This window comes from Theobroma umbraticum, unplaced genomic scaffold (assembly GCF_002168275.2).
Source record: "Theobroma umbraticum cultivar Fairchild unplaced genomic scaffold, ASM216827v3 scaffold_81.0, whole genome shotgun sequence".
In the NCBI taxonomy this organism is placed as follows: Eukaryota; Viridiplantae; Streptophyta; class Magnoliopsida; order Malvales; family Malvaceae; genus Theobroma; species Theobroma umbraticum.
The window spans coordinates 1592248-1615558 of NW_018397268.1; the positions used below are offsets into that span (position 1 = coordinate 1592248).

Consider the following 23311-nt stretch of genomic DNA (forward strand, 5'->3'; position numbering starts at 1 on the left):
AAATATTGCAATCTAATTTTTGTAACAATCTTTTCTATATATGGTAAGGTATTAAATGTCGTCCAAGTTTAGGCAGTTGACCTCCCCTTCTTTGCTGGCAATATCTGTCGGGTTTGAATATTAATTCTAGAAACACACAAAAAGAGAAAACATTAATGTAAAGAAAATCTTGTAATCTTCCATAACTTTCCAAATTACCCTTCACATCAACCAATATTTCCAAATTTACCTCCGTACACCGACACGTTTTAAAACACGAAGCCGGGGAGAAGCCTCTCTCTCTCTGTTTTAACAATCTTCCAAAAAATTCAAAAATGGCGGCAACGCTTCAACCGCTTTAGACGCCGCTGCTTTTGCTAGTGTGCGCCGTTTTCGTAGCAGTGTTTAATCGGATTTGCGCATTGGTTACTCAGATCATAAAATAAATGGTCTATATTAAGTGTAGAATCCATATATTATTATTATTATTATTATTATTATTATCAAATTTCATATTGTCGCAAGTTTATTGCTTTTAATTAAAATATTATGATATAATAATATAATGATGAGACAATAAAGCACAATAGTAAATAATATTTAACATTACCAATCCATATTAATATGTAAAATAAAAATATAAAAATTTAATTTTTAATTAAATATATTGTAAATTGATCTCTTCTAAAAGTTGATGGATAAAAAATTTTAATATAAAGACTAAAAATAAAATCATAAAAAATCGTAATATAATCAAAGTTAAAATATTAGGTGTCTTAATATAGAAAAAAAAAATTTACTTGGCAACATCTTAAAAAGGAAAAATTGAATAAAAGGCAAGACACCTTAGTAAGTTTTTAATTACTTAAGATGTCACAGAAAGATTAGAAAATGAAAAAATTATTGGCACTATTTTTGTTAATATAAGATTCTATTGGATATAAAATGCAATTTGATACCAACTCTCATTTAAAAAAAAAAATGGAAGCAAACTATCAAAATACCAACTCTCATTTATAGTAAATTGAAAATTTTTAAATATTTTAATAATTTTTTTATATGCAAAACAATATAATATTATATTTTTAATAAAATTATATTACATTGTAAGATAGGATGCTCATGAGCTCAGTTGTGATAGATGACTTCATTTCTTTGCTGGCAATTTCTGGTAAAATTTGAATATTAATTCCACAAAAACAAAAAAAATATAATGTAAAAAAACCAGTCGGAAGTCAATGACTTTTGTCAACTATTGCTTACAAAATAAAAAGCTGTAGGAATCTTCCATAACTTTCCAAAAGTACCCTTCACATTTCCAATATTTGCAAATATACCTCCGTAATCCAAAACGATTTAAAACACGAAGCCTCTCTCTGCAGCTTTCAACTATCCTCCGAAATCAAAATGGCGGCAACACTTAAACTCCTATCGACGGCACTGCTTTTGCTTACGTGCGCCGTTGGCGTAGCTCCCTCCGCTCAACGCTGCCCGAACTGCGGCTCCACTCCCGTGCCTTATCCTCTCTCAACTGGCCCCGCTTGCGGCGATCAGTCCTACAAAATCCGGTGCGATGCTGGATCGCTGATCTTCGACACGCTCAACAACTCCTATCCGATCATGTCCGTGAATCGTTTCAATCAACGGCTCGTGATCAAGCCGGCGAGTCTTCTCCCGAATACATGCGTCACAACCGATCTCCCCTTCGAAGGCGTCCAGCTCAACAGCTCTCTCCCTTTCAACGTCACCAGCAGTAACACCATCATGTTCTTGAACTGTACGGATTCGATCCTTCGTTCGCCGTTGGACTGTTCGTCCACCGGATTGTGCCATGTGTTCGTCAACGACAGCACGAGCGCGACGGCGTGTGAGGTTGCGCCAATATGTTGTACGTTCAGAGCAGGCGGAGGAGCGACGGCGCATGCCATTAGGGTGAGGGAGAGCGGGTGTAGAGCCTATACGAGCTTTGTTAATTTGGATACAGGGTTGCCGGTGAACCGGTGGCCCGAACCGGGCATGGAGTTGCAGTGGATTTCTCCGCCCGAACCGGTTTGCAGCACCCAGGCAGATTGCGATGGGAACTCCACGTGTGGATCCGACCCGAATTCCAATGGGATCCAAAGGTGCTTCTGTAATTCGGGCCTTTGGTGGGATCCGATTGAAGGGATTTGTGCCGAGAGTAAGTTCATTTGCGGCAGTTTTTTAAAGTAGCGGCAGTAAGTACACGTGGCGTGATTTAATTTGCTCACTTCTGTGGTCGTCTTGTTGCAGATAATACGTGTCAGAATAATGGTGGCTGTGGCAGCACAGACCGGACTGCTTTAATCGCAGGTACACGTTTAAATCTTTAATTATGGAATTTCTTTTGGGTCAAAGTTTGATAAGAATGACAACTTGTTTGACAATTGAGGCACCTTAGAGTTGATAACGCCCAAGCCCAATAAAAAATTCATCTTTAGTCAAAATTTTGAATTTTTTTAATTTAGATATTTTTTATTGTTTAAATGTGCTTGATTTGATTGGTAGATATTAATTTATCGAATAATATTATCTTGAAAATTACTTTCATTCTCGTTCTTTATCTGTCCATGACGTTCACATATGATATATTATTAATGTATAATTTTTATGTTTTATATAATTTATTTATTAACGTAGTGACGATGTTTGATGAACTAATAGTGTAATTAATACTAAAAATGTACTTGAAATTAACTTTATGATTGGAAAATGAAAGATTAAGAGGAGCAATCATACCTTTTTGTACACTTGAAGTAACATGTTGTATCCCGTGTATAATTTATTTATCAACGTAGTGACAATGTTTGATGAAATAATGGTGTAATTAATACTAAAAAAGTACTTGAAATTAACATTATGATTAGAAAATGAAAGATTAAGAGGGGCAATCATACCTTTTTGGACACTTGAAGTAACATGTTATATCCCGTGTAATCCGATCAAACCCACGTTTGGGTTGAAAATTGAGACTTTGGGTTGATTTGGGCAAATGGGGTTTGAAGATTCTAAGTCTTATCTAAATCCTTTATGTCACTTTCAATTCTTTCTTTAGGCAAATCTTTGCATTAATGCTCGGTTGTTGGTTCTAGATGAAATGATTGGTCCTTACCTTTGACAAACTGTAGAAGAAGAAGAAATGGAATTGGTGTAGTCAACTTTAGCAGAATTTTCTAACTATGAGCTAAGATTCGTTTTCTTCTCCTGTGCTTTGCTTTTATGTCAACATACTAAGGCTAGTGAACCTTCCCCATCTAGAATAATCCGTACTTGATAAGATTTGGCTTCATTTACATATAGCATAATGGTGGGAAAAATGAAAAGAGATTCACGAATATGTCGAAAATTCGAACAAATGTCAATGAGAATTCAATAGTTCACAATAAAGTTTTGGTTTATAGAGAAGTATCAATATCTCTTGGTTGATTGGTGTACTATTAGCTTGTTGGTCAAGAACTTCCTCCATGCTGTAGATGTCTTGACTGATTTGAAATTCACTTGCAGGTTTAACAGCCGGGCTTGGTACAGCACTCTTTGCAGCAATCATCGGCATTCTTCTCTACAAACGCCACAGGCGCATCATAGATGCGCAGGAGCGCCTGAGGAAGGAGCGTGAAGAGATCCTAAATGCGAACAATGGAGGCAGAGCAGCCAAGGTGTTCACTGGCAAAGAGATAAAGAAAGCTACAAATAATTTCTCTAGAGACCGCATATTAGGAGCTGGTGGGTATGGTGATGTCTACAAAGGAATTCTTGATGATGGCACTGTTGTTGCTGTTAAGTGTGCCAAGCTTGGCAACGCCAAGGGCACTGACCAAATCCTCAATGAAGTACGGATTCTATGCCAAGTCAATCACCGAAGCCTTGTCCGCCTGCTTGGGTGCTGTGTTGAATTGGAGCAGCCTATAATGGTTTATGAGTACATAGAAAATGGGAATCTGTTGGATCATTTACAGAGCCTGAGTCATGGTGAGAGAGGGCTTCTCACTTGGACCCGCCGTCTCCAAATTGCCTGTGATACTGCCGACGGTCTTGCATACTTGCACTCCTCTGCTGTTCCTCCAATATATCACAGAGATGTCAAGTCTAGTAACATCCTACTCGATGTGAATTTGACTGCTAAAGTTTCAGACTTCGGGTTATCCAGGTTGGCTCATACAGACATGAGTCACGTCTCAACTTGTGCTCAAGGCACCCTTGGATATCTTGATCCTGAGTATTACAGAAACTATCAGTTGACCGACAAGAGTGACGTTTACAGCTTTGGGGTGGTTTTGTTAGAGCTTCTAACATCACAGAAGGCGATAGACTTTAACAGGGATGCAGACGATGTGAACCTGGCAGTCTACGTGAAGAGGATGGCAGATGAGGAGAAACTGGTCGATGTCATTGATCCAATGTTAAGAGAGAAAGCAGGCCCCATAGAGGTGGACACCATGAAAGCATTAGGATTTCTTGCATTGAACTGCTTGGAAGAGCGTAGACAGAACAGGCCTTCAATGAAAGAAGTCACAGAGGAAATCGAGTACATCATCTGTATTGCAAACGGTAAAGTTGTAGAAACTTAAGTTTTTTACAGAATTGGCAGAGACATCCCAAATAACTGTTATCTGATGCTTTGAGTTTCTGTATTATATAGTGTTTTGCTGTTGTAATAACATGTTTGTATGTTGCTGTTGCTTTAGATTATAATAAGTCAAATTTTATTAAAAAAAAAGAAGAAAAAGTGAACGAAAGGGTAAGAAAAAGCTATAGCGTCAAAGCTCATAATAGACAAAATAAAACCCATTATTATCAAAGACTTGTTTTAAAATATTTTCATGTACGGCCTTAAAGAGTGAAAACCCAGAGTTTCAGTTTCACAAATTGAAAAGCCAGAACCAAAAGAAAGTGATGTTGGTGGGATACTGACCATTCACACAAGCAAATATATCAAAGTATGCAATTGGCTAATTGCTCACCTTCAAACCCAGAAGCAAAACAAAATCAAAATTTTTCGGTGAAAGAACAAAACCAAAGATGAACAGCAGCTTTGTTTGCCTAAGCAAGTTGCCGAATCGTTCTCTTTTCAACGGTGACCTTCGAAAAATTTTTAGGGTTTCTCTTTTGATCTTATTATGGGCTTTAAACTAAGTTGTTCGTCTCGTTTTAATTAGCTGGAAATGAAAACCCAAAGGCCGAAGACTTTCTTGGGCTCGGTGGAGGCCTCAAATTTTTGTTTTACCCATACAACTTGGTCCAAGGGGTTGAGCAATGCTGATGATTGCTAAAGGTGGAAGGACTGAAGGGCGCAAGCAAGTGGCACAACGAGTGGAGATTACTCGTATATGTGTCTTTGCTATCGGCCTTGGTTGGTGTAACAGGAGATCTATGCTTTGATCCCCTACGCAACCAGTTGAATTCATGGCTTGTTGTCATAATCATAAATCCCATGAATGCCAGCAGCTCAGAGATGCTATTTGTGATCTCACAATTTAAAGATGGGCTTGCATTTGTCGGACCCTTTGACCATGTCTTTATAAGGCTGCATGTCATTAACCAGTGTCTTTGACTTCGATCCAAGTTACAGAAAGCAGTTCAAACCTTCTTATTAACAGAACATTGTCTAACCTGAGGACTACTGTCTGTAACAGGTCTTTCTTCGACATCGTTTTCTGGACATGCTGTCCATGAGCTTGAATTCTACATGTTAACAATGAATGCAGTTTCTTTCCAGTAAGGGTGTGTACCCTGGGAGCTGAAAAATTTTAACATGGAATTCAATAATGTACAAATAAACAACAATGCAGAGCATAAAACACTGCAACCTAATTCGATATTCTGGTGATGCATCCTTGCTTTTCAAGGATACTGCTCCTTAATAGGTCGTCAGCAAATTATTTCCTGCGATTAAAAACAACAACGATCAGTGATTCATCCTAGAAAAATTGCCAAACATCTTAAGGGGCCACAATTTAATAAGAAAATAAAATACCACAAAGATTTGAACCCCATGTTTGTATGGTGCTGAATGATAGAAAATGTTAGTGTTTTTCTTGACATAATATACAAGGGTGAATAACATAATGCATGCACAAAGAATATTACTAGACTTAGCCAACTAATCGTTTGTCATTCAGTATAAAGTAGAAGATCACATGCAAACATGCCACACTGGAACTTGTCTTTCCTTGACCACTCATATGTTCATTTCTTAATTCCTAATTATATAGACCTTGGGAAATAATAACTACCTGAAAAATAAATTAGCAACCTTCACATTGTCCCTCGCTTGCGTTTAGCCGTGTTCCACAGCTTCAGTAAATATATGACACCCTCTTGCAGTGTTGCCTTTCTTCCTTCTCCATAATTCCACAATTCTGAAATTATGTACCTTCCACTTGGATTGTATTCATTTATTTCCTTTATAGCCGAAATGACTACCTTATACACTTCATTACCCATCTCGTTCCTCAAATCTCTCAACTTTTCATCCTCATCATTGATCACTTCCTGAAGCAACATTATTGAACTTTGAGCAAACCATTTGACACTAATAAAAAGCAGCAGAACAAGGAACAACCAAGATGTGTTTCACAAGAAAAGCATATGGATAACTTCAAGAAAAACCAAGAACAATTGACTACTTGAAATTTATTATCTTACAGATTCTACAACAAGAACTGCATATACATATCCAGCTAACAACAAGCATAATTACACACATACAGCACCTATAGATTTAGACAAGCAGCCCTCTACCAAGCCAACAACTAGCAAAGATAACACTTACAGCCAGCTAACCTAAAAGGTGAGTACAAGTAAGATTGGTGAACATTGAAGCATGTCATTGGACCATGCCGGGAAATTTGCACCTATCTGAACTGGATCACATGAAAGAGTTTCTTCACTAGGAGAATATATATATAACTAGCTGTAGCAATGATTAATATATATATATATATATATATATATATATCACTAGCTGTAGCAATGATTAAATGGAACTGCTAGAGGCTAGACATAAAAGGTTTTTCCATTTCTATGTTCTAAAAACTTCTAAGGGCAAACAAAAACTAGTATGACATACAGACCTGAAAGTGGAATCATAGGAACAGCAATGCCAGCGATTCTAACTTAAAGAATTATGGTTGTAAGATTTTTCATCAAGTCAGGCTCCACAGAGATCTAATCTAACACATGATTTTCTCAATGGAGGAGAGAGGGAGCAATGCAACTTCAGAACTACCATGAAGTAGTCTCACTCTCTCAATTGTTTTTTTAGTCATGTTCTACAAAAGAATCCATACCTAGCATCAAAGAAGCAGGACATACATATGACATCTATGTAAACTAACATAGTTTATCATGCAACAGCACTAAATTTGTTACAGAGGGAGGCTAGCAGCACAAATATTTTAAGATTATGAAATGAAGACCTGATATTCTTCTTCTCCTTCAAGTTTAATGCGTTTAAAAGGATGCCAGTCAGGATCCTTCAGATATTCTTCCCACAATGAGCACAGTTCTGAGGCTCTCTCCTCTGCTTGTTCCTCATTATACCTTCTCTTCATTACTTCAAAGAATGGTTTACTGTCAAGTTCTCCCATTCTCTTGACACCAATATGTGCACGACTGGATATTTCTTTTAATCCCTACAAAGTGAATGAATTAGTGCTTCCTCACTAGCAAGAGAAGCTTCTGATGAGCACACAAAAGACCACAGCAGAAATTTTAAGAAATTATATGATAAGCACCACAAAAGAGTTCACAAATCAATAAGCAGTCATAAACATGGCAATTCTCAGTAAAAATTAGTTGTAAAGTAACCAGATATGAAAAAAAAAATTAAGCCTTAGAAAGTGAGCACAACAGCAATCAGCAATTAACAAGCAATAAAACTTGTAATGAAGTAAAATAGTTGCAGGCAGAACTGAAGGAATAATCCGAACAGCCCAGACCCATGTTTCAACTCATAAAAGGCAATGAAACAGAACACCATATGCCTGGACAACCAGGTACACAATTAAAGCAACTTGCTCGTGATAAAATTAAAAACCTGTACTTTATCCAATCTTTTGATTGTGTCAATTAGTTTTTAATGAGGAAAAGCGTTCAAATACAACCAATCAGCTAAATGCAATGAGAAAATAGTTATTCTCTGCATTACTATCCATTGAACATCATTTCCCAGCTTATTTCTGTTTTTTGCAATATCATCAAATAATCTTGAAGAAGTAAGCAAACCCATACAAACCATAATTCCAATATCCATTATCTGAAAAAAATATACCAAAGAACTTAGAAGACTTTCAAAATGAAGGACATTTGCTCACTTACGTCTACAATTATTAACTCATAAGGTTGGAGTTTTGAAGACCTTTTGGGTTCATGCAGTAAAATTCAAGTGTCACAGGGCAAGCATTTAAAAATTGGAAAAGAAACAAAAAGAACTCACATTAATTAATTCTTTACGAGCCTCCTGCAGCTCATCGTTGCTCTTACGTTCTCTTACAATAAGAGTTTGGTTCAGTGCTTCTACGTCTTCAAGCTCTCCCTCCTTTTCTCTCAACTCTTTAAGAGTTGCCTCCATTTTCCTCAGAACTTCTATATCATCTTCATCTCCCATGTGCCTAATTACATTCAATGACCCTCTCAATTGCTCAATTTCCAATTCTAATGCCTGTTTTTGATCTAGTTGTTTCTCCAGTTGAATAATCCTATTGTGAAGTTCCTCCTTCTGCCTCTGTATGATTGATGGTCCAGCCGTAACATCAATTCTCAGCTTTCCAAAACTAACAATGAGTGAAGTATTGTATTATGAAAGAAAAGCACACAAATAACAAACAAACCTTCTGATCTTCAGCCAGTTTCATTACATTTTCATCAGCCTTTTTTTGCTCCAAAGCAGCCAATTGTAGAGCACTATTTTGTACGGCATTCTGGAAGAAGAAATATGTTAGCTTTCAAATAACTCTTTCACCAAACATTCGTGAGCATATGATTAAAACAAAACACATCAACTGGTGCTGCAAGAGCAAGTAAAGTTGTTGATTTTTCATTAATGCTATGTCTTTAAATAAAACAAATTCATGATAGGAAATTCTCAACTGTAGCTTTGTAGCCTGCAAACTGGGCACTTTTGTTTACCCTGAGAAATATATGCACTACATTTATATTAAGGAGAAACAAATTTGACATTGGAAACTCCCAATTATAGGTCCACAATTTAGAAAATCAACAACTATATCCACCATATCTGACAGATGCATTTCTATCCAGACTGCCAATGAGGAACAACACAGTTTATTTCAGCACCTGATGCTTCTCACAAGAATTGTTGCAAAAGCAAAAATTCTGTACCAGTACTATGAGTTCTGATGGCAGCCACTCCAAAGCGGTCATATGACATGACTATGAGACAACAGTAGTACCAAAAACAACTTGAACATAAAACTTACAGGGCGAACAGCAAAATTCAAATATAAAAAACGAGGCACAACACCTGTTCAAGCTCCTCAGCCAACTTTTTTCTTTCACTTTCATTCAGTGCCTCACGCTTTTCGAGTTCAACTCCACGCAACTCTAGGTCTCTTTTATGAGATTCTAGCTGTGACTTCAATTTTTCATGGTCATTAAAAATCCTCAGGAAGTGCTCCCTTGCACTTAGTTGTATCTTTTTAATCTCTGCAAACATAAGCAGCATGACATAAGTTAACACCTTCGAGACAACAGTAATACTAGAAAACACTCTTGATCACCAAAGTTAACTGAACTCGAGAGTGTTTTACAAAAACAAGAATGACGTGTAACAGACTCAAACGTGGGGACTAAGCTACCCTCAGCTGAAGACACTGAATGGTGCCACTTTATCACTTGAACAGTCAAAAACAGAATAAATCCAACAGAAGAATAGAATGAATATTTTACAACTACTTTTCATAAGAAAACTTGAACTACATGACAAAAGTCAAAAGCCACCTTCATTATATGCTTGAAGAAGGTTATCTTTTTCATCCATTAAAACCTCAAGGGACTTAGAAGTTTCAGAACATCTTGCTTCCATCTCTTTTATGTGTTTGTTTTTAGTCTCAATGATATTTGTCAAATTTGATACTAGTTTATCTTGTTTCCTGGCTTCTTCCTCCATGATCCCAGAAATGGTCTTAAGGTCACTAGTCTTGCGTAAATGTTCCCCAATAATGCCACTTGACTTGTAGTCGTCAGCACGGGCAACCCAAGCATAAAGACCAGACTTCACATCATTATTAGCACACCACTCCTTTTTCCCATGATGATCTGCCTGATAAGCCTTCTCAAATGACAAGACATTATGTAGCCCTGGCCAGTCTTTATGGAATTCCACAACAGCAGTCCCTGAATGACCACGGTAATTCCAGAGTGGGAGTACTTTTATGGGGTTGAACCCTCTCCTGATCAACTCATCCCTCAACTTGGATCCACTTTCTCCTACAGATCTCCCATCCTCTGACCTTCGAGTAGGGATATTAACCACAATTCCTGTCCAAGGCCAAACAATTTTCTCATCATGGTCACAACCACTAAGAGGATCCTCCTCAGCCGCAGTTTTTGATGAACTACCTACAGCCACAAGATCTTTTTCCAAATACTTCACCAAAGCTAGGTGATTGGCTTTCTCTTTTGCACTTCTTTTGTCCGAATTACTTTTTCCTACACCAGAAGCATGCTGAAGGAGTTCCTTATATAAGTAATCTTGCTTTTTTTTCTTGGGACAATAGGGGCAAGTATAAGTTTCCTCAGAAACTTTGATATTGTGTTTCCCATTCTTTAGTTTTTCATAAGATTTATCTTCATACTCTTCCATTTCAGATTCACTTATATCTGAATCCTCGCCCGAGCTGATATCCATTCTCAAGGAACCTATAAGGTAACAACAAAATCAGAACATCAAAGTACACGTATAGAAAAGTATGCACTTCCTTATACGTTTGAAGAATTAAAAAGTCAATTAAAAATAAATATTTTAAAGCTCTTTCAAACAGTCTCCGTTATCTAGCAGATAATACCAAAATATATAGCTATATCATGAATTCGATGGCATATAAAAATTCAATGGAGCAGAATTTTATTAATTATAAGATCTTAACAAAATAAAATTTAACCAAACTAAAGCAGGATACAATCATACATAAATTACATTTTCCAAAATGAACCCATTGTCAGCAGTTTCTTTTTTGTGAGAACTCCAATCCCATGTTTGTTTACCAGGAAAATCAAAAGGAAACGAAAAATAAGTAGAAACCAAAAAAAAAAAAAAGAAGAAGTTCAAACATAATTCAATCGTTGCTATGGGTACTTGCTTTCTGCTTTCGAATTCAAAAACAAAAAGGAAAACAGTATGCTCCCATACAAAAGCATTACTGTTGCATTTTATTTGCTAATATTTAACAAATTATTTTTATGACTTCCTATTATGAGACGGAGCCGAAAACAGAAGCACAACTACTAAAACTATGCATTGAAGCATCTATCAAACAGAGGATTTTCCTTTCTTCTTCACCTTCCTTTTCCCCATAACCAAACAAACCCCGAAAGTAAATTACTAAGACAAATGCATGCAATGAACATAGATCACAGTAAAAACGAAAAAAAAAAACAGCAGGAATTAAAAGATCAAAACAAGCAGATCATTGCTAAAACATTTAAAAGGAAAAAAAAAGGAGTCGACTAAACTCCACAAAATTTTCACACCCGAATGCACCATTACAGAAGCAGAAACGAAAACTTTCATCGAATGAAACTGAAGGAAGAAGAAGCAAATGAAAAATGGGAGCAGAAAATGAGAGTTTAATTTTTACCTTCACAGAACTGGAGCTCTGATTATGAGATTCTTGAGCTTAATCTGCGAGAGCTCCGGTTTTGTGGAAGAAAGATGCTGAAGGGGGCTTTTAGATTTTAGTGCAGAGAAGTAAATTTGTTTGTTTATTCTGAACGAGTGGGAAGAAGCGACAAGGCCAGTGAAAAGTGTCGTAGGGAACTGACAACTCAGACAAGTGGAACTTGTTGGACACGCGCTGTGAGAGAGCGCCTAGGAACTTTTTTGTAGAAAAACATATAATTTTATGAAAACTATTTTTTAAAATATAATATTTATTATTTAAATAAATAAAAATATTTTTTTATTATCTGAATAAATTGAAGAAAATCGAAAAATAGTCTTATGCTTTTAGCGGACTTAAGATAATTTCTCTTAATCAATCAATAAGTTTAATTTTGTTGATTCAAAATTTTTTTATATTTATATTTATTTTTTTAAAAATGAGAATATATTGAAAAGTTTTTTCTATTTGCATTTTCTTGTTTTTCAAATGAAATTTTATTGTTGGTCTCAATTTTTGGATGTCCTACAAATTTTTAAGATGTTTAATTTTTTTATTTTATACGTTTTCAAATTATTTTTATGATTTTTTTATTTTTCAACATTATATATCAATTTTATAATATATATATATATATCAAATTCAAGATTTAAACCTTAGATTGAATAAGTGGAGTTTAATTTTGTATTATTATTTGTATAAATCAAATCTGTCAACTTTAAAATAATCAACTCTTAATATCGTTAAAGTATTAACTCAACTATGCTACTGTTAGCATTAACTTAAATTTTGGATATTTTAAAATTAAAAGAAAATGTGACTTGGCTTTTTTTCACTTCTACTTATTTTTATTTCCTTTTCTTCTTTCAAAAAAAAAAAACCCTCAAAACACAGCCATAGCTAAATTTGTTAGCATTCTCTTCCACTCTCATTTCTCTCTCCCTTATGTTATCTCTCTTAAATAAGGATACGCTACAAACCGATTAAAACTTACTTAATTTACAAAAATCGATTAATTCTGTTCGATTAAGCTGATTAAAAATAGTTAATTCAATTAAAAGCTTTCATTAAATCAATTAAATCAGATTAATTAAATTAAAAAAATTTGATTGATTAATCAAATTAATGGACTTTATATTTCCTAATTCTATAATGAAGTTTTCTTGCACGTAAACTACTCACGCACAAATCAAAAATCATATCTCAAATCAACAAAACATTCAAAATTTCGAATTCATAAATATTATTTATTTTAATAATTTATAAAAATTCTTATTAAAATATATATAAATCAAACTAAATACATTAAAACTCCTATATTATAATAAGTTTAATTTCTAAGATCTCTTTCCATAACTATAAAGGAAAGATTTGCGAGGGAGGAGCTAACACATTTGTTTAGACACTATCTAATTAATTTTAAAAGCTACGTTTTTAAAATTAAAATCCAGTTCAACAATGTCTATTTTGATTATGAAATAAAATAACTTTCTTTTAACTAAATTTAGATAGTTATTAATGGCAAAAAAATTCCAAATCAATTTTTATATTTTTTTCCAAAATAAGCTTATATTAACCATAAAAGAAGATATAATATCAATAAATTTCTAAATAAATTATTAAGAAATATTAAAAAGTTAAAAAATTGTAAAAAGTAAAATAATTTCAAATAAGTTGGATAATCGGTTAAATCAATTAAGGGTTAAATTCAATATTTTTTTTAAAAATATAGAAACTAAATTTATTATTGGATCTAATATAATGCATTAAAATCAAAACTATCAAATAACGTCATAAAATTCATGAAAACATATTTTTATGATTATTTTTAAATTTATAATTTTGTTATATCACTATTTAGTGATTGATTTGAATATTTATGCATATAACCTTTTTTTAATATATCCATATAGGTGTTTTAAATATATTTTCCTTTTGTCTTTTTAAATATATAACTGTATTTAATCTTAATTAAGGGTTATAGTATAATATTTGTATTGGCAATAACAATTTATATAACAAATTAATTAAATTCATTATATTTTTAAATGTATTTTTATTAAAATTACTGTTTCTTAATGTTTACGTTAATATTTATATTACTTATTGCTTGCATAAATATAAAAAACAATAAGTTTTATCACATTCACAAATTTTTAAATATAATTTTTATTTTAAAACGACAAATTTGACCTTTGTCCGAAAAGTTTATTACAGTTCGATCCGATTACATCCAAACACTAACATATCTTTTATCCACTAATTATCCAGAACACTAGTCATCATAATCCCCGCGCAGATCGTAATTATCCCGCTACCCAAACATCGCATTTCCAGCTCCACACTTGCCCACTCCGCCAAAGCTCCCATATTAGAGATCAGAAAGTATTCTAAATTTGTTCGTCGAAATAAATTTTCAAATGCAAATTTCTCATAATTCTTAATTATTGCGAAAAGAAAAAAAGAAGAAAAATACTAGGGGAAATGTTTCCTCAATTCGGAGCAACGGCGGAGACGTTGAGCAAGGCGTCGACGATGGTGTTCCGGATCGGAACAGATGCTCACCTCTACGACGATCCGGACGACGTCAGCATAGCGCCTCTTTTGGACAGCAAATTCGATTCGGAGAAGTGCGAGGCTCTCAAGCGACTCCTCGCCCAAATCGCTCAAGGCTTCGACGTCTCCAATTTCTTCCCTCAGGTCATTTAATTTTCATTTGAATTGTTGAATAGAAACATGAAGAAGTGAACTAACTTTAAACTTTAAAGTGTTCTGGTTTTGAAATTCCTTTCGGAGGTCTGTTTGGCTGCTACGAAGGTTGCAGGAAAATGCAAAGAATATTAGCGTTTGAACTTTGAATGTTTAAATATCGTGTTTAATTGCAAGTGTTTTGAACTTTGAAATTATATGATTCTGTTGTTTCAGTTTTCTGTTTGGTTGCCGAGAAAGTCGCAGGAAAATGAGAAAGATTGTTAAGCATTTCAAAATTTGTTGTAACTGAATTTCACTGATTGAGTTATAGTTCATTGATCTTTATTGCTAGCTACGTTTTGAGTAGCGAGAAATGGTTGAATTGAGTCTATGGAGTGTGGACATTGATTGTTGATCATTATTGCATTCTTGATAGTATTTATGTTTTAGTTAATTGTGGTGTTTATGTTTTCCATCTCTTTGGTTGCTGGAATTACAGGTTGTCAAGAATGTAGCATCTCAATCTTTGGAAGTAAAGAAGCTGGTGTACTTGTATCTACTGCATTATGCTGAAAAGTACGTTTCACAAACTTCCATTATTTAGAGTGAATTTTGTTTAAATTCCTATCACTGTTTCTGCATGTCGAATAAGCAACATTAATAAACAAGGGAAAATTAGTACAACTGAAGTGCATGCTTGCTTCATACATTAATTTTTCTCTAATTACAGTGGATAGAAGTGGGAATGATTTGTTATCCACAGCAGGTAAGTTGAGAGTATTTATTAGGTTATGGTTTTTTGTGGTCTTTCCAAGGTAAATGAATCATTTGGAATCACTGTCTGATTTCTTACATAAATGCAGTGCTCACGAAGGTAGAATGTCTTTATCTTAAAATAAGAGAGTGGCTCAAAGGAGAGGGGAGATTGACTGGATTGTCTGTGTTGTTTTTAAGCATGGATGTTGAACTTATTACTAATTCTTTCTGTGTTTAATTATCTAGGCGTCCAAATGAAGCATTGCTGTCAATTAATTGTTTCCAGAAGGATTTGGGGGATCCGAATCCTTTGGTGAGAGCGTGGGCACTTCGCACCATGGCTGGAATTCGTCTACATGTTATTGCACCTCTTGTTCTGGTGGCTGTGGGCAAGTGTGCTAGAGATCCATCTGTCTATGTGAGAAAATGTGCAGCCAATGCGCTTCCCAAATTGCATGATTTGCGCCAAGAGGAGCATACCTCGGCGGTTGAAGAGGTTTTGATAACTTTATTTGTTAATAGTTCTTTTTGCTTTCATGTTTTCCATGATTTAATTTGACCTTACAACTTGCTACTACTCATTTTCCATTGTTAAGATCTGGTGAAAAATGCTCATAAGAAAACTGCTTAGAATGTTGGATGGCTTTGCTTAAAAGATTGGATTATTTTTGGAAAGTATTTTAGGCTAGTTTGACTTGCAATATGCAAAGATCATATCTAAGAATATAATTTGTGCATCTATGTATTTTTCAGGAATTTCTGTAGTTTGCAAAGAGTATTGGTTTCTTCTGTTTGTTTATATTAAAATAAAAGAGTGGCTTCCTCCAAGTTATATATAACTTTCATACAAGCTTTTCAAAACAACTACATAACTTTCATACATGAATAAACATTCATGGATTTAAGCTTCTTTAATAAGATGTTCAATTTAGATGTCTTTAGTAGCATGACACCTTGGACGTCATCTCTTGTTATAATACATTTTGACGGGTTGGATTTGTACTATTAAATATTTATATTTTGCAGATCATTGGAATATTGTTAAATGACCACTCCCCTGGAGTAGTTGGAGCTGCTGCTGCTGCATTTGTGTCTGTCTGTCCATATAATTTATCTTTGATTGGGAGGAATTATAGAAAGTTATGTGAGATTCTTCCTGATGTGGAAGAGTGGGGTCAGATAGTGTTAATTGGAATCCTTCTACGCTATGTTATTGCAAGGCATGGGCTTGTGAAAGAATCCATTATGTTTTCCCTGCATTGTACTGAGGGCTCCCATTCTGAAAAAGCTGGTTCTGATGTCGACTTTAGACGACTAAAGGTACCTATTGACATGAGTGGGACATGTGACTCTGAATTTGTAAATATGGTTTCCAAATGTTATATTGAGAGCCCAGATGAGTATTTATCTAGGTCAAGTTACACTAACAGGGTGTCCTTTGAGTTAAATGGTACTCATTTTACATCGAAAACTAATGATGATGTGAAGATCCTGCTGTATTGTACATCTCCGTTGTTGTGGAGTAACAACAGTGCAGTGGTACTATCAGCAGCTTGTGTACACTGGGTTATGGCATCAAAGGAGGATATTAAAAGAATTGTTAAACCACTCTTGTTTATACTGAGATCCTCTAATGCCTCAAAATATGTGGTATAGTACCTTTCCTTATTTCTTCTGTCTCATGCATTTATAATATGATTTATTTTTATCTGAAACATGGCTTTGTACTGGTGCATAAAAACACTACGTAACATGTCCATTCGTGTATGTATGTTCATAGGTAAATGCATTAATTTATTGTGTAGCGTTCTATTTTAATGAGCAATTAAGATTTGCCTTATTTTGTGCTTACTTATCATCATTTTGCTATTGATTTTAGTAATTGTCTCTACTGTTTATGAATTACACAAGAATTATGACTAGAAAAGTTGTATTTTCAGGTGGTTAAGTAGATTTTTGTTTGGTAAAGGTGAGAGGCATAAATATCATAAAATTTGTGTTATCTATTTTCAGAAGGGAAATGTGATGACAGTTGAAATGACAAGTTTTTGAGTTCCTAATGTGAAAGTACCACTAAATAACTAAACCTCTTTTCCATTTTAAACAAAGAAGTGAAATTGTGTTAAGCATATGAGATTCACAGAGCCGAAGGAAAAGTATGTTTTAAGTGCAGATTAGCTAATATTGTAAACCTGTAATATTATAGCACACATATCATAAGCATGCAGAATACTATGGTTGAGTCTTGCTCTATCAATACTGCATTGGCTACATATTGTAACTTACATATATGATGTGGATTGTCAGCAGAAAACATATTACAAGGTTCTCTTGCAATATGAATTCCATAATTTTATTGTTCTGGAATTCTTACACGTGACATTTTCATTTGGCAAATCCAGTTTTAGATTTTGGTTAATCTACCTAGTCTATGTTTCAAGTTTGTTGCTGGGAGATGGTAAGAATGGTTATGTTGATTGGCATGAGCAGGTCCTATGCAATATTCAAGTGTTTGCTAAGGCAATGCCTTCTCTCTTTGCTCCGTACTATGAGGACCTCTTCATTTGTTCTTCTGATTCATATCAAATCAAAGCCTTGAAGCTTGAGATACTTTCTTCCATTGCTACAGATTCATCCATTTCTTCTATTTTCAAAGAGTTTCAGGTATAGCTGTGTTCCTAAGGAGTTTCTTATTATTATTTTTTTATTTTAAGATTTGCAATATGCCGATATACAAGATAGAAGAAATAAAAGTCACATTTTAAAATTCTGTCTGGTTTTTAGTAATTAATTTCCTTCACATCCTGATGTTCTAGAAAAAAAATTTTACTGCAATTGTCAGTATTGGTGAGGATGCTATTTTGGGCCCTTTTCATCCTATGCAATATTACTGCAATTCTCAGTATTGGTGAAATGGAATATACAGATTCGTTGAAAAAGGAAGTTGCATTTTGTTTTAGCTCATGTGAGTTACTCAAGGTGCTTAATCGGACTGTATCTTCTTTATTTTTGGTGCAAGACTGTCCAAGGCCTCCATTTTTGCACTGCTATACACTACCTTGGAAAACTGAAAATAAAAAAGAAAAATGGAAAAAATGAGTAATTGCAACTCCCATCTTATGTTAGGAAGAAAAAGTGATTTGGATGGAAGAAAAAATGAGTAATTTAATAATGTTTGGCTTCCACTTTTGAGCATCTAATGCAAAGCCATTTCCTAGTCATTGTCACAAAAGAAATAATCTTGACACCAGTTGACCAGTTGAAATTGCACTTATTACACAAGTATGCTGATTGTTGAGCATATGAAAGATACTTATATTTAGCTTGTTGTTAGGATTATATTAGAGACCCAGACAGGCGATTTGCTGCTGATACTATTGCTGCAATCGGTCTATGTGCACAACGACTTCCAAATATGGCACATTCATGTGTAGATGGGCTGTTGGCTCTGACTAAACAGGGTTTGTTCATCGCTTCTAACTTCTTGTTGTCTAGTAATGTTCTGGAGCATTGTTTTCTTGTATTTTGAAGTGATGCTGAATTTTGCAGAGTTCTTGACTAAGGATTTTGGGTCCGGAGATCAAGAAGCAGGTGTTTTGATTCAAGCGATTAAGTCTATAAAATCAATCATAAAGCAAGACCCACCAAGCCATGAGAAGGTATTCTTCTCTTTCTTGTTTCATGTTAAGCTTTGGCTGTGTGTTTCTGCTTTCCTTTCTGTTTATTTTGGTTGAATCTTTAAATTATTTGGAACAAAGTAGAGTCAAGCACAACAAAATCAGGACAAGGACAATACATAAAGCAAACTGTATTTCACTCTATGGATGATATTCCTCTTATCATCAATTCAATGAGGTTTATTTCTACTTGCATTTATTGTAGTGTATTTTTACTGTTTTTTTGTTGCTCTGGTGGATTAATGAGATTTGCTGGAGTCGTCGTGCTCCATGTTATACTTATCCATAACTCTATCCATCTTTTAGCTTCTTTACCAAGCCTCGCAGTATGTTCACAGGTTCATATTAGTTGGTTGATGATTGACCTCTTATTTTTTGGGGTTGAAGGTTATAATTCAATTGGTTCGTAGTTTGGATTCAATCAAGGTGCCTGCAGCTCGTGCAATGGTTATTTGGATGGTGGGGGAATACAGCTCTTTGGGGGAGATAATGCCAAGGATGTTAACCACGGTGCTGAAGTATCTTGCATGGTGCTTTACTTCAGAAGCATTGGAAACAAAGCTTCAAATTCTTAACACAGCTAGTAAGGTATTTCCAAAAGCTATAATGTTCTCCCTCTTAATGGGTTATAGTTGCTTCCACTGTTATATGTTCCATAGATCATTCATATACATGGAAGTAGTTTTAAATTAACACTTGGACTCCTTGGCTACTCCCTTCAACACCGTGAATGTTTTAAATTAACTCTTTGAACACTCATGTTGTGAAGACCATTTATTTATTGGATTCTTAAATACAGTGAGAGGATTTTGTTACCAGTCTCTTTCTTTCAAAGGAAATGAAATAAAATTAAAACTTGGGAATTGGTCATGATTTAATTTCCTATGTTAGATGCAAACCTTAGACTGATGGACAAGCTGAATATTTACCTGTCTATGTGGGCCTAGTTTGTTATATACGTCAGTGTCTATACCTTTTGAGTTCTCTGGAGGTAATTAGTATTGTTTCTCATTGGTAATTGACCAAGGAGTTTGCTGAAATTAATTTTTTTTTAAATAAAGAGTTACGCGATATATTCTGGTTTCATTTGATGCCTGATGATTCAGGTTCTTGTGGCTAAGCCCTTCCAGTTCTTTCCTTTCCCTTCAAATTAAGGGGAGTGTTTTCTGCTGTGAGATCAAGATGTTCTTGATCAATTCTAGAGTAGCCATAGTTGAATATTTCTGGAAAATGGATATTGTCCTTCCTTACTTACGGTGTGGCATGGAGGTTGTCAGCCTGGACAAGTTGCTGCATATAGCATATATATTATTAAGAAATCATACAGTAAAACTATTGTTGTTGCATGTTATCTTAACTCATGTTCATTTTGTGGTTTATCAATTGTTTTGCTTTCTTGATGTCAATGTCTAGAGAAAAAGCCTTTACTTCTCAGTTGTCTGTACTTGCAGGTTCTATTATGTGCTACAGGAGATCTGTGGACATTCAAGAAAGTTTTCAGCTATTTGGTTGAATTGGCCGAATGTGATTTGAACTATGACGTCCGTGACCGAGCTCGTTTACTAAAGAAACTTCATTCATGCAATTTAGGCTCTCAAGGACCAGAGGAAGGAACTAATGGTCTTAATGAAGAAAACCTTCTGCATGTAGTTGCAAAATGCATATTTGGGAGACAAACTAGAGAAGCGAAAGCTGAATCAATTAATGACCGGTTTTATCTTCCCGGGTCTCTCTCACAGATAGTTCTTCATGCTGCTCCAGGGTATGAACCTCTCCCAAAACCGTGCAGTTTGCCCCTTGATGACCTGAATGTGCCTGAAGTAACACATGCAGTTGAGAAGGGGCCTGATTACAGTGGGACAGATGATCATGGTACATCATCTGGTCCTTTGGATGAGGAAAGTGCTTCTGATTATGATTCTCAGCGCTCTATCACTGGCTCAAGTGGCAGTGGTCGTAGTGATGACAGTGAATTTACAAGTGAAGAAAATGATAATGCCGATCCATTGACTCAGATTTTAGACATTGGGAATGCTTCTGAAAATCAGAACGGAGTTTCTCTGTCTTCTCCAGCTAATCTGGGGGAATTAATGTCAAATAGAACTCTAGAGTCTTGGTTGGAGGAACAGCCTGGTTCATCAAACCCAGGCATATCAGAACAAAGTCAAGGTCATAAATCATCAGCAAGAATATCTATCAGGGATGTTGGAAGGCAGGTTAAACCAAAAAGCTATTCACTCTTAGACCCTGCAAATGGAAATGGTTTGAAGGTGGATTATTCTTTTTCATCAGAGATATCTAGCATATCCCCTCTACTTGTTTGCATAGAAGCTTTCTTTAAGAACTGTTCGTCAGAGACCATAATGGAAATAACCTTGGTGGATGAGGAGTCTAAAAGAGCCTTAGATTCTGCAGACCAAGCAGCTGCTGTAAATGAGAGGTGATTTTGCTCTTATGTTATGCTTGTCTATGAAATTCCCCATATGTCTTGTATATGTATCTTTCATTGATTATATGATTGCTTAAATGTGGGAAAGCTCTATCCATATTGTTCCTATGGATGTTATTCATATCTTTCTATCATTATCCGATAGATTAACTGAATACATTTTAAGTTGGGCCATGATATATTTATTATGAAATATGTCTGTAATAAAGAGTGGAAATTAATCTACAATCTCAACTAAATTCACTCTGATTCAATTTGGTGAACTAAATTCATTATATGGGGGACAAGACAAGTTAGAATATCTCATTTCCAGAAGTTCTGGCTTACATTCTGCACTTGGGTGTTCTACTTTCTTAGTTCCAATGGCTGAGTTTGGCCTCTCATCCTTGTCGATTAATGTTATTGTACTGTTACATTTTGTATATCTTATTGCTATGATATGTATATCTTATTCATTGTCTCCAAATAAATAACTTTTTTATTTTAAATTTATAATTGGAAGATGCAGATTTCTGCAGTTTATAAACTATGGTCCATACGTAGAAGTTAGAGGTCAGGGTTATTAAAGTTGCACTATTTCCAGTGTATAAATATAGACACTTCTGAAATAGGTTGTTTGTTGTGGGTGGTATTTGCCTTTCTGGGGCTATTGTGACCTTTTTGTTGTTTATGATGTAGTGTTTTCATGGCTTAAGCACTGTTCTATCAGTCCCTAATTTCTTGATACTGCAGCTCCATGAAATCTTATGATAATGTGGCAACACTAGTTCCAATGGAAGAGATTCCTTCTCTAGAACCTGGTCAGACAACCAGAAGGCTTCTTCAAGTTCGGTTTCATCACCATCTATTGCCCTTGAAGCTAGCTTTATTTTGTAATGGAAAGAAGCTTCCCATTAAGTTGCGGCCTGATATGGGATATTTTGTAAAGCCATTACCAATGGATATTGAAGCCTTCACAGATGAAGAATCTCATCTCCCAGGGATGTTTGAATACACAAGGAGGTTAGTCACCTCTTAGTTTGTTCTTTCCCCTTGATATTTTGAGTGCAAATTTATTCATATTTACAATTTTTTTTATTTCAATTGTGATTTTTAACAATTTTCTTTTTTTATTTAAATTATCTTGGCAATTTGATTTATCATCTGCAGATTATATTTTAAAATCATTACTTGTCTTGCTTCTTTCCTTTTTCAATTATCTTATTCCACAGTGTTCTTAACCGGATTTTCCTGCCTTATTTATAACAGTTGCACTTTCACTGACCACATTGGGGAGCTAAACAGGGGGAGTGGAGATGGCTTGTTAATCAAAGACAAATTTCTTGCAATCTGTGAGAGCTTAGCACTAAAAATGCTTAGCAATGCAAATCTTTGTCTTGTATCTGTTGATATGCCCATTGCTGCTAACCTTGACGATGCATCAGGTTTGCGCTTACGGTTCAGCTGTGAAATTTTGAGTAGCTTGATTCCTTGTTTAATTACTATTACTGTTCAAGGTAAATGCTGTGATCCGTTAAACTTATTTATTAAAGTTAACTGTGAAGAAACTGTATTTGGCCTAAATCTGTTGAACAGAATTGTAAATTTCTTAGTTGAACCTGCCCATTTTTAATCGTTTTTGGCGATAGCGGTGAAATTTGTGGACCCTGTCAGCTTGAAGAGTAATTGACACTATTGTTTGGCATGAGTGGATGCATTTTTAATTCATTGCATTTATTCTGAATATTTGAAGTTGTACAACTCTGTATTGCTCCATTTTTTGGAAATGGCTGAATGTATATTCATAGTGCAAGCTCTTTTCTCTTAAAAGCTTGATATAGTGTAATTTCTGTTTTTGAGTGTCATGTGTTTTCTGCTTTTGTTCAGCTTCTTTTATCTGAGTTTGCAGCAATGAGCATCAT

At 34.9% G+C, this 23311-nt stretch overlaps 3 protein-coding genes across 3 annotated transcripts; 2 read left to right on the plus strand and 1 right to left on the minus strand.

Annotated features, from left to right (window-relative positions):
• The first annotated feature begins 1268 nt into the window (after positions 1-1268).
• Positions 1269-5086, plus strand: LOC110425029 (wall-associated receptor kinase-like 20). The gene is made up of 3 exons (XM_021439792.2): positions 1269-2158; positions 2251-2310; positions 3502-5086. Exons 1-3 carry the CDS (start codon positions 1387-1389, stop codon positions 4563-4565), a joined length of 1896 nt encoding a protein of 631 aa, XP_021295467.1. The 5' UTR covers positions 1269-1386; the 3' UTR covers positions 4566-5086.
• A 474-nt stretch (positions 5087-5560) lies between these two features.
• Positions 5561-11954, minus strand: LOC110425028 (protein INVOLVED IN DE NOVO 2-like). Its single transcript, XM_021439791.2, has 8 exons — positions 11817-11954; positions 9958-10878; positions 9482-9663; positions 8829-8918; positions 8435-8722; positions 7416-7631; positions 6231-6489; positions 5561-5880 (listed from the first exon to the last, which is right to left on the minus strand). The coding sequence occupies exons 2-7, from the start codon at positions 10865-10867 to the stop codon at positions 6253-6255; spliced, it is 1923 nt and encodes a 640-aa protein (XP_021295466.1). The 5' UTR covers positions 10868-10878; positions 11817-11954; the 3' UTR covers positions 5561-5880; positions 6231-6252.
• Positions 11955-14163: 2209 nt separating this feature from the next.
• PAT2 (protein affected trafficking 2) lies at positions 14164-23202 on the plus strand. The gene is made up of 11 exons (XM_021439751.1): positions 14164-14537; positions 15028-15104; positions 15531-15780; positions 16311-16934; positions 17775-17948; positions 18619-18745; positions 18834-18943; positions 19349-19549; positions 20413-21401; positions 22143-22412; positions 22659-23202. The coding sequence occupies exons 1-11, from the start codon at positions 14322-14324 to the stop codon at positions 23020-23022; spliced, it is 3402 nt and encodes a 1133-aa protein (XP_021295426.1). The 5' UTR covers positions 14164-14321; the 3' UTR covers positions 23023-23202.
• The last annotated feature ends 109 nt before the right edge of the window (positions 23203-23311 follow it).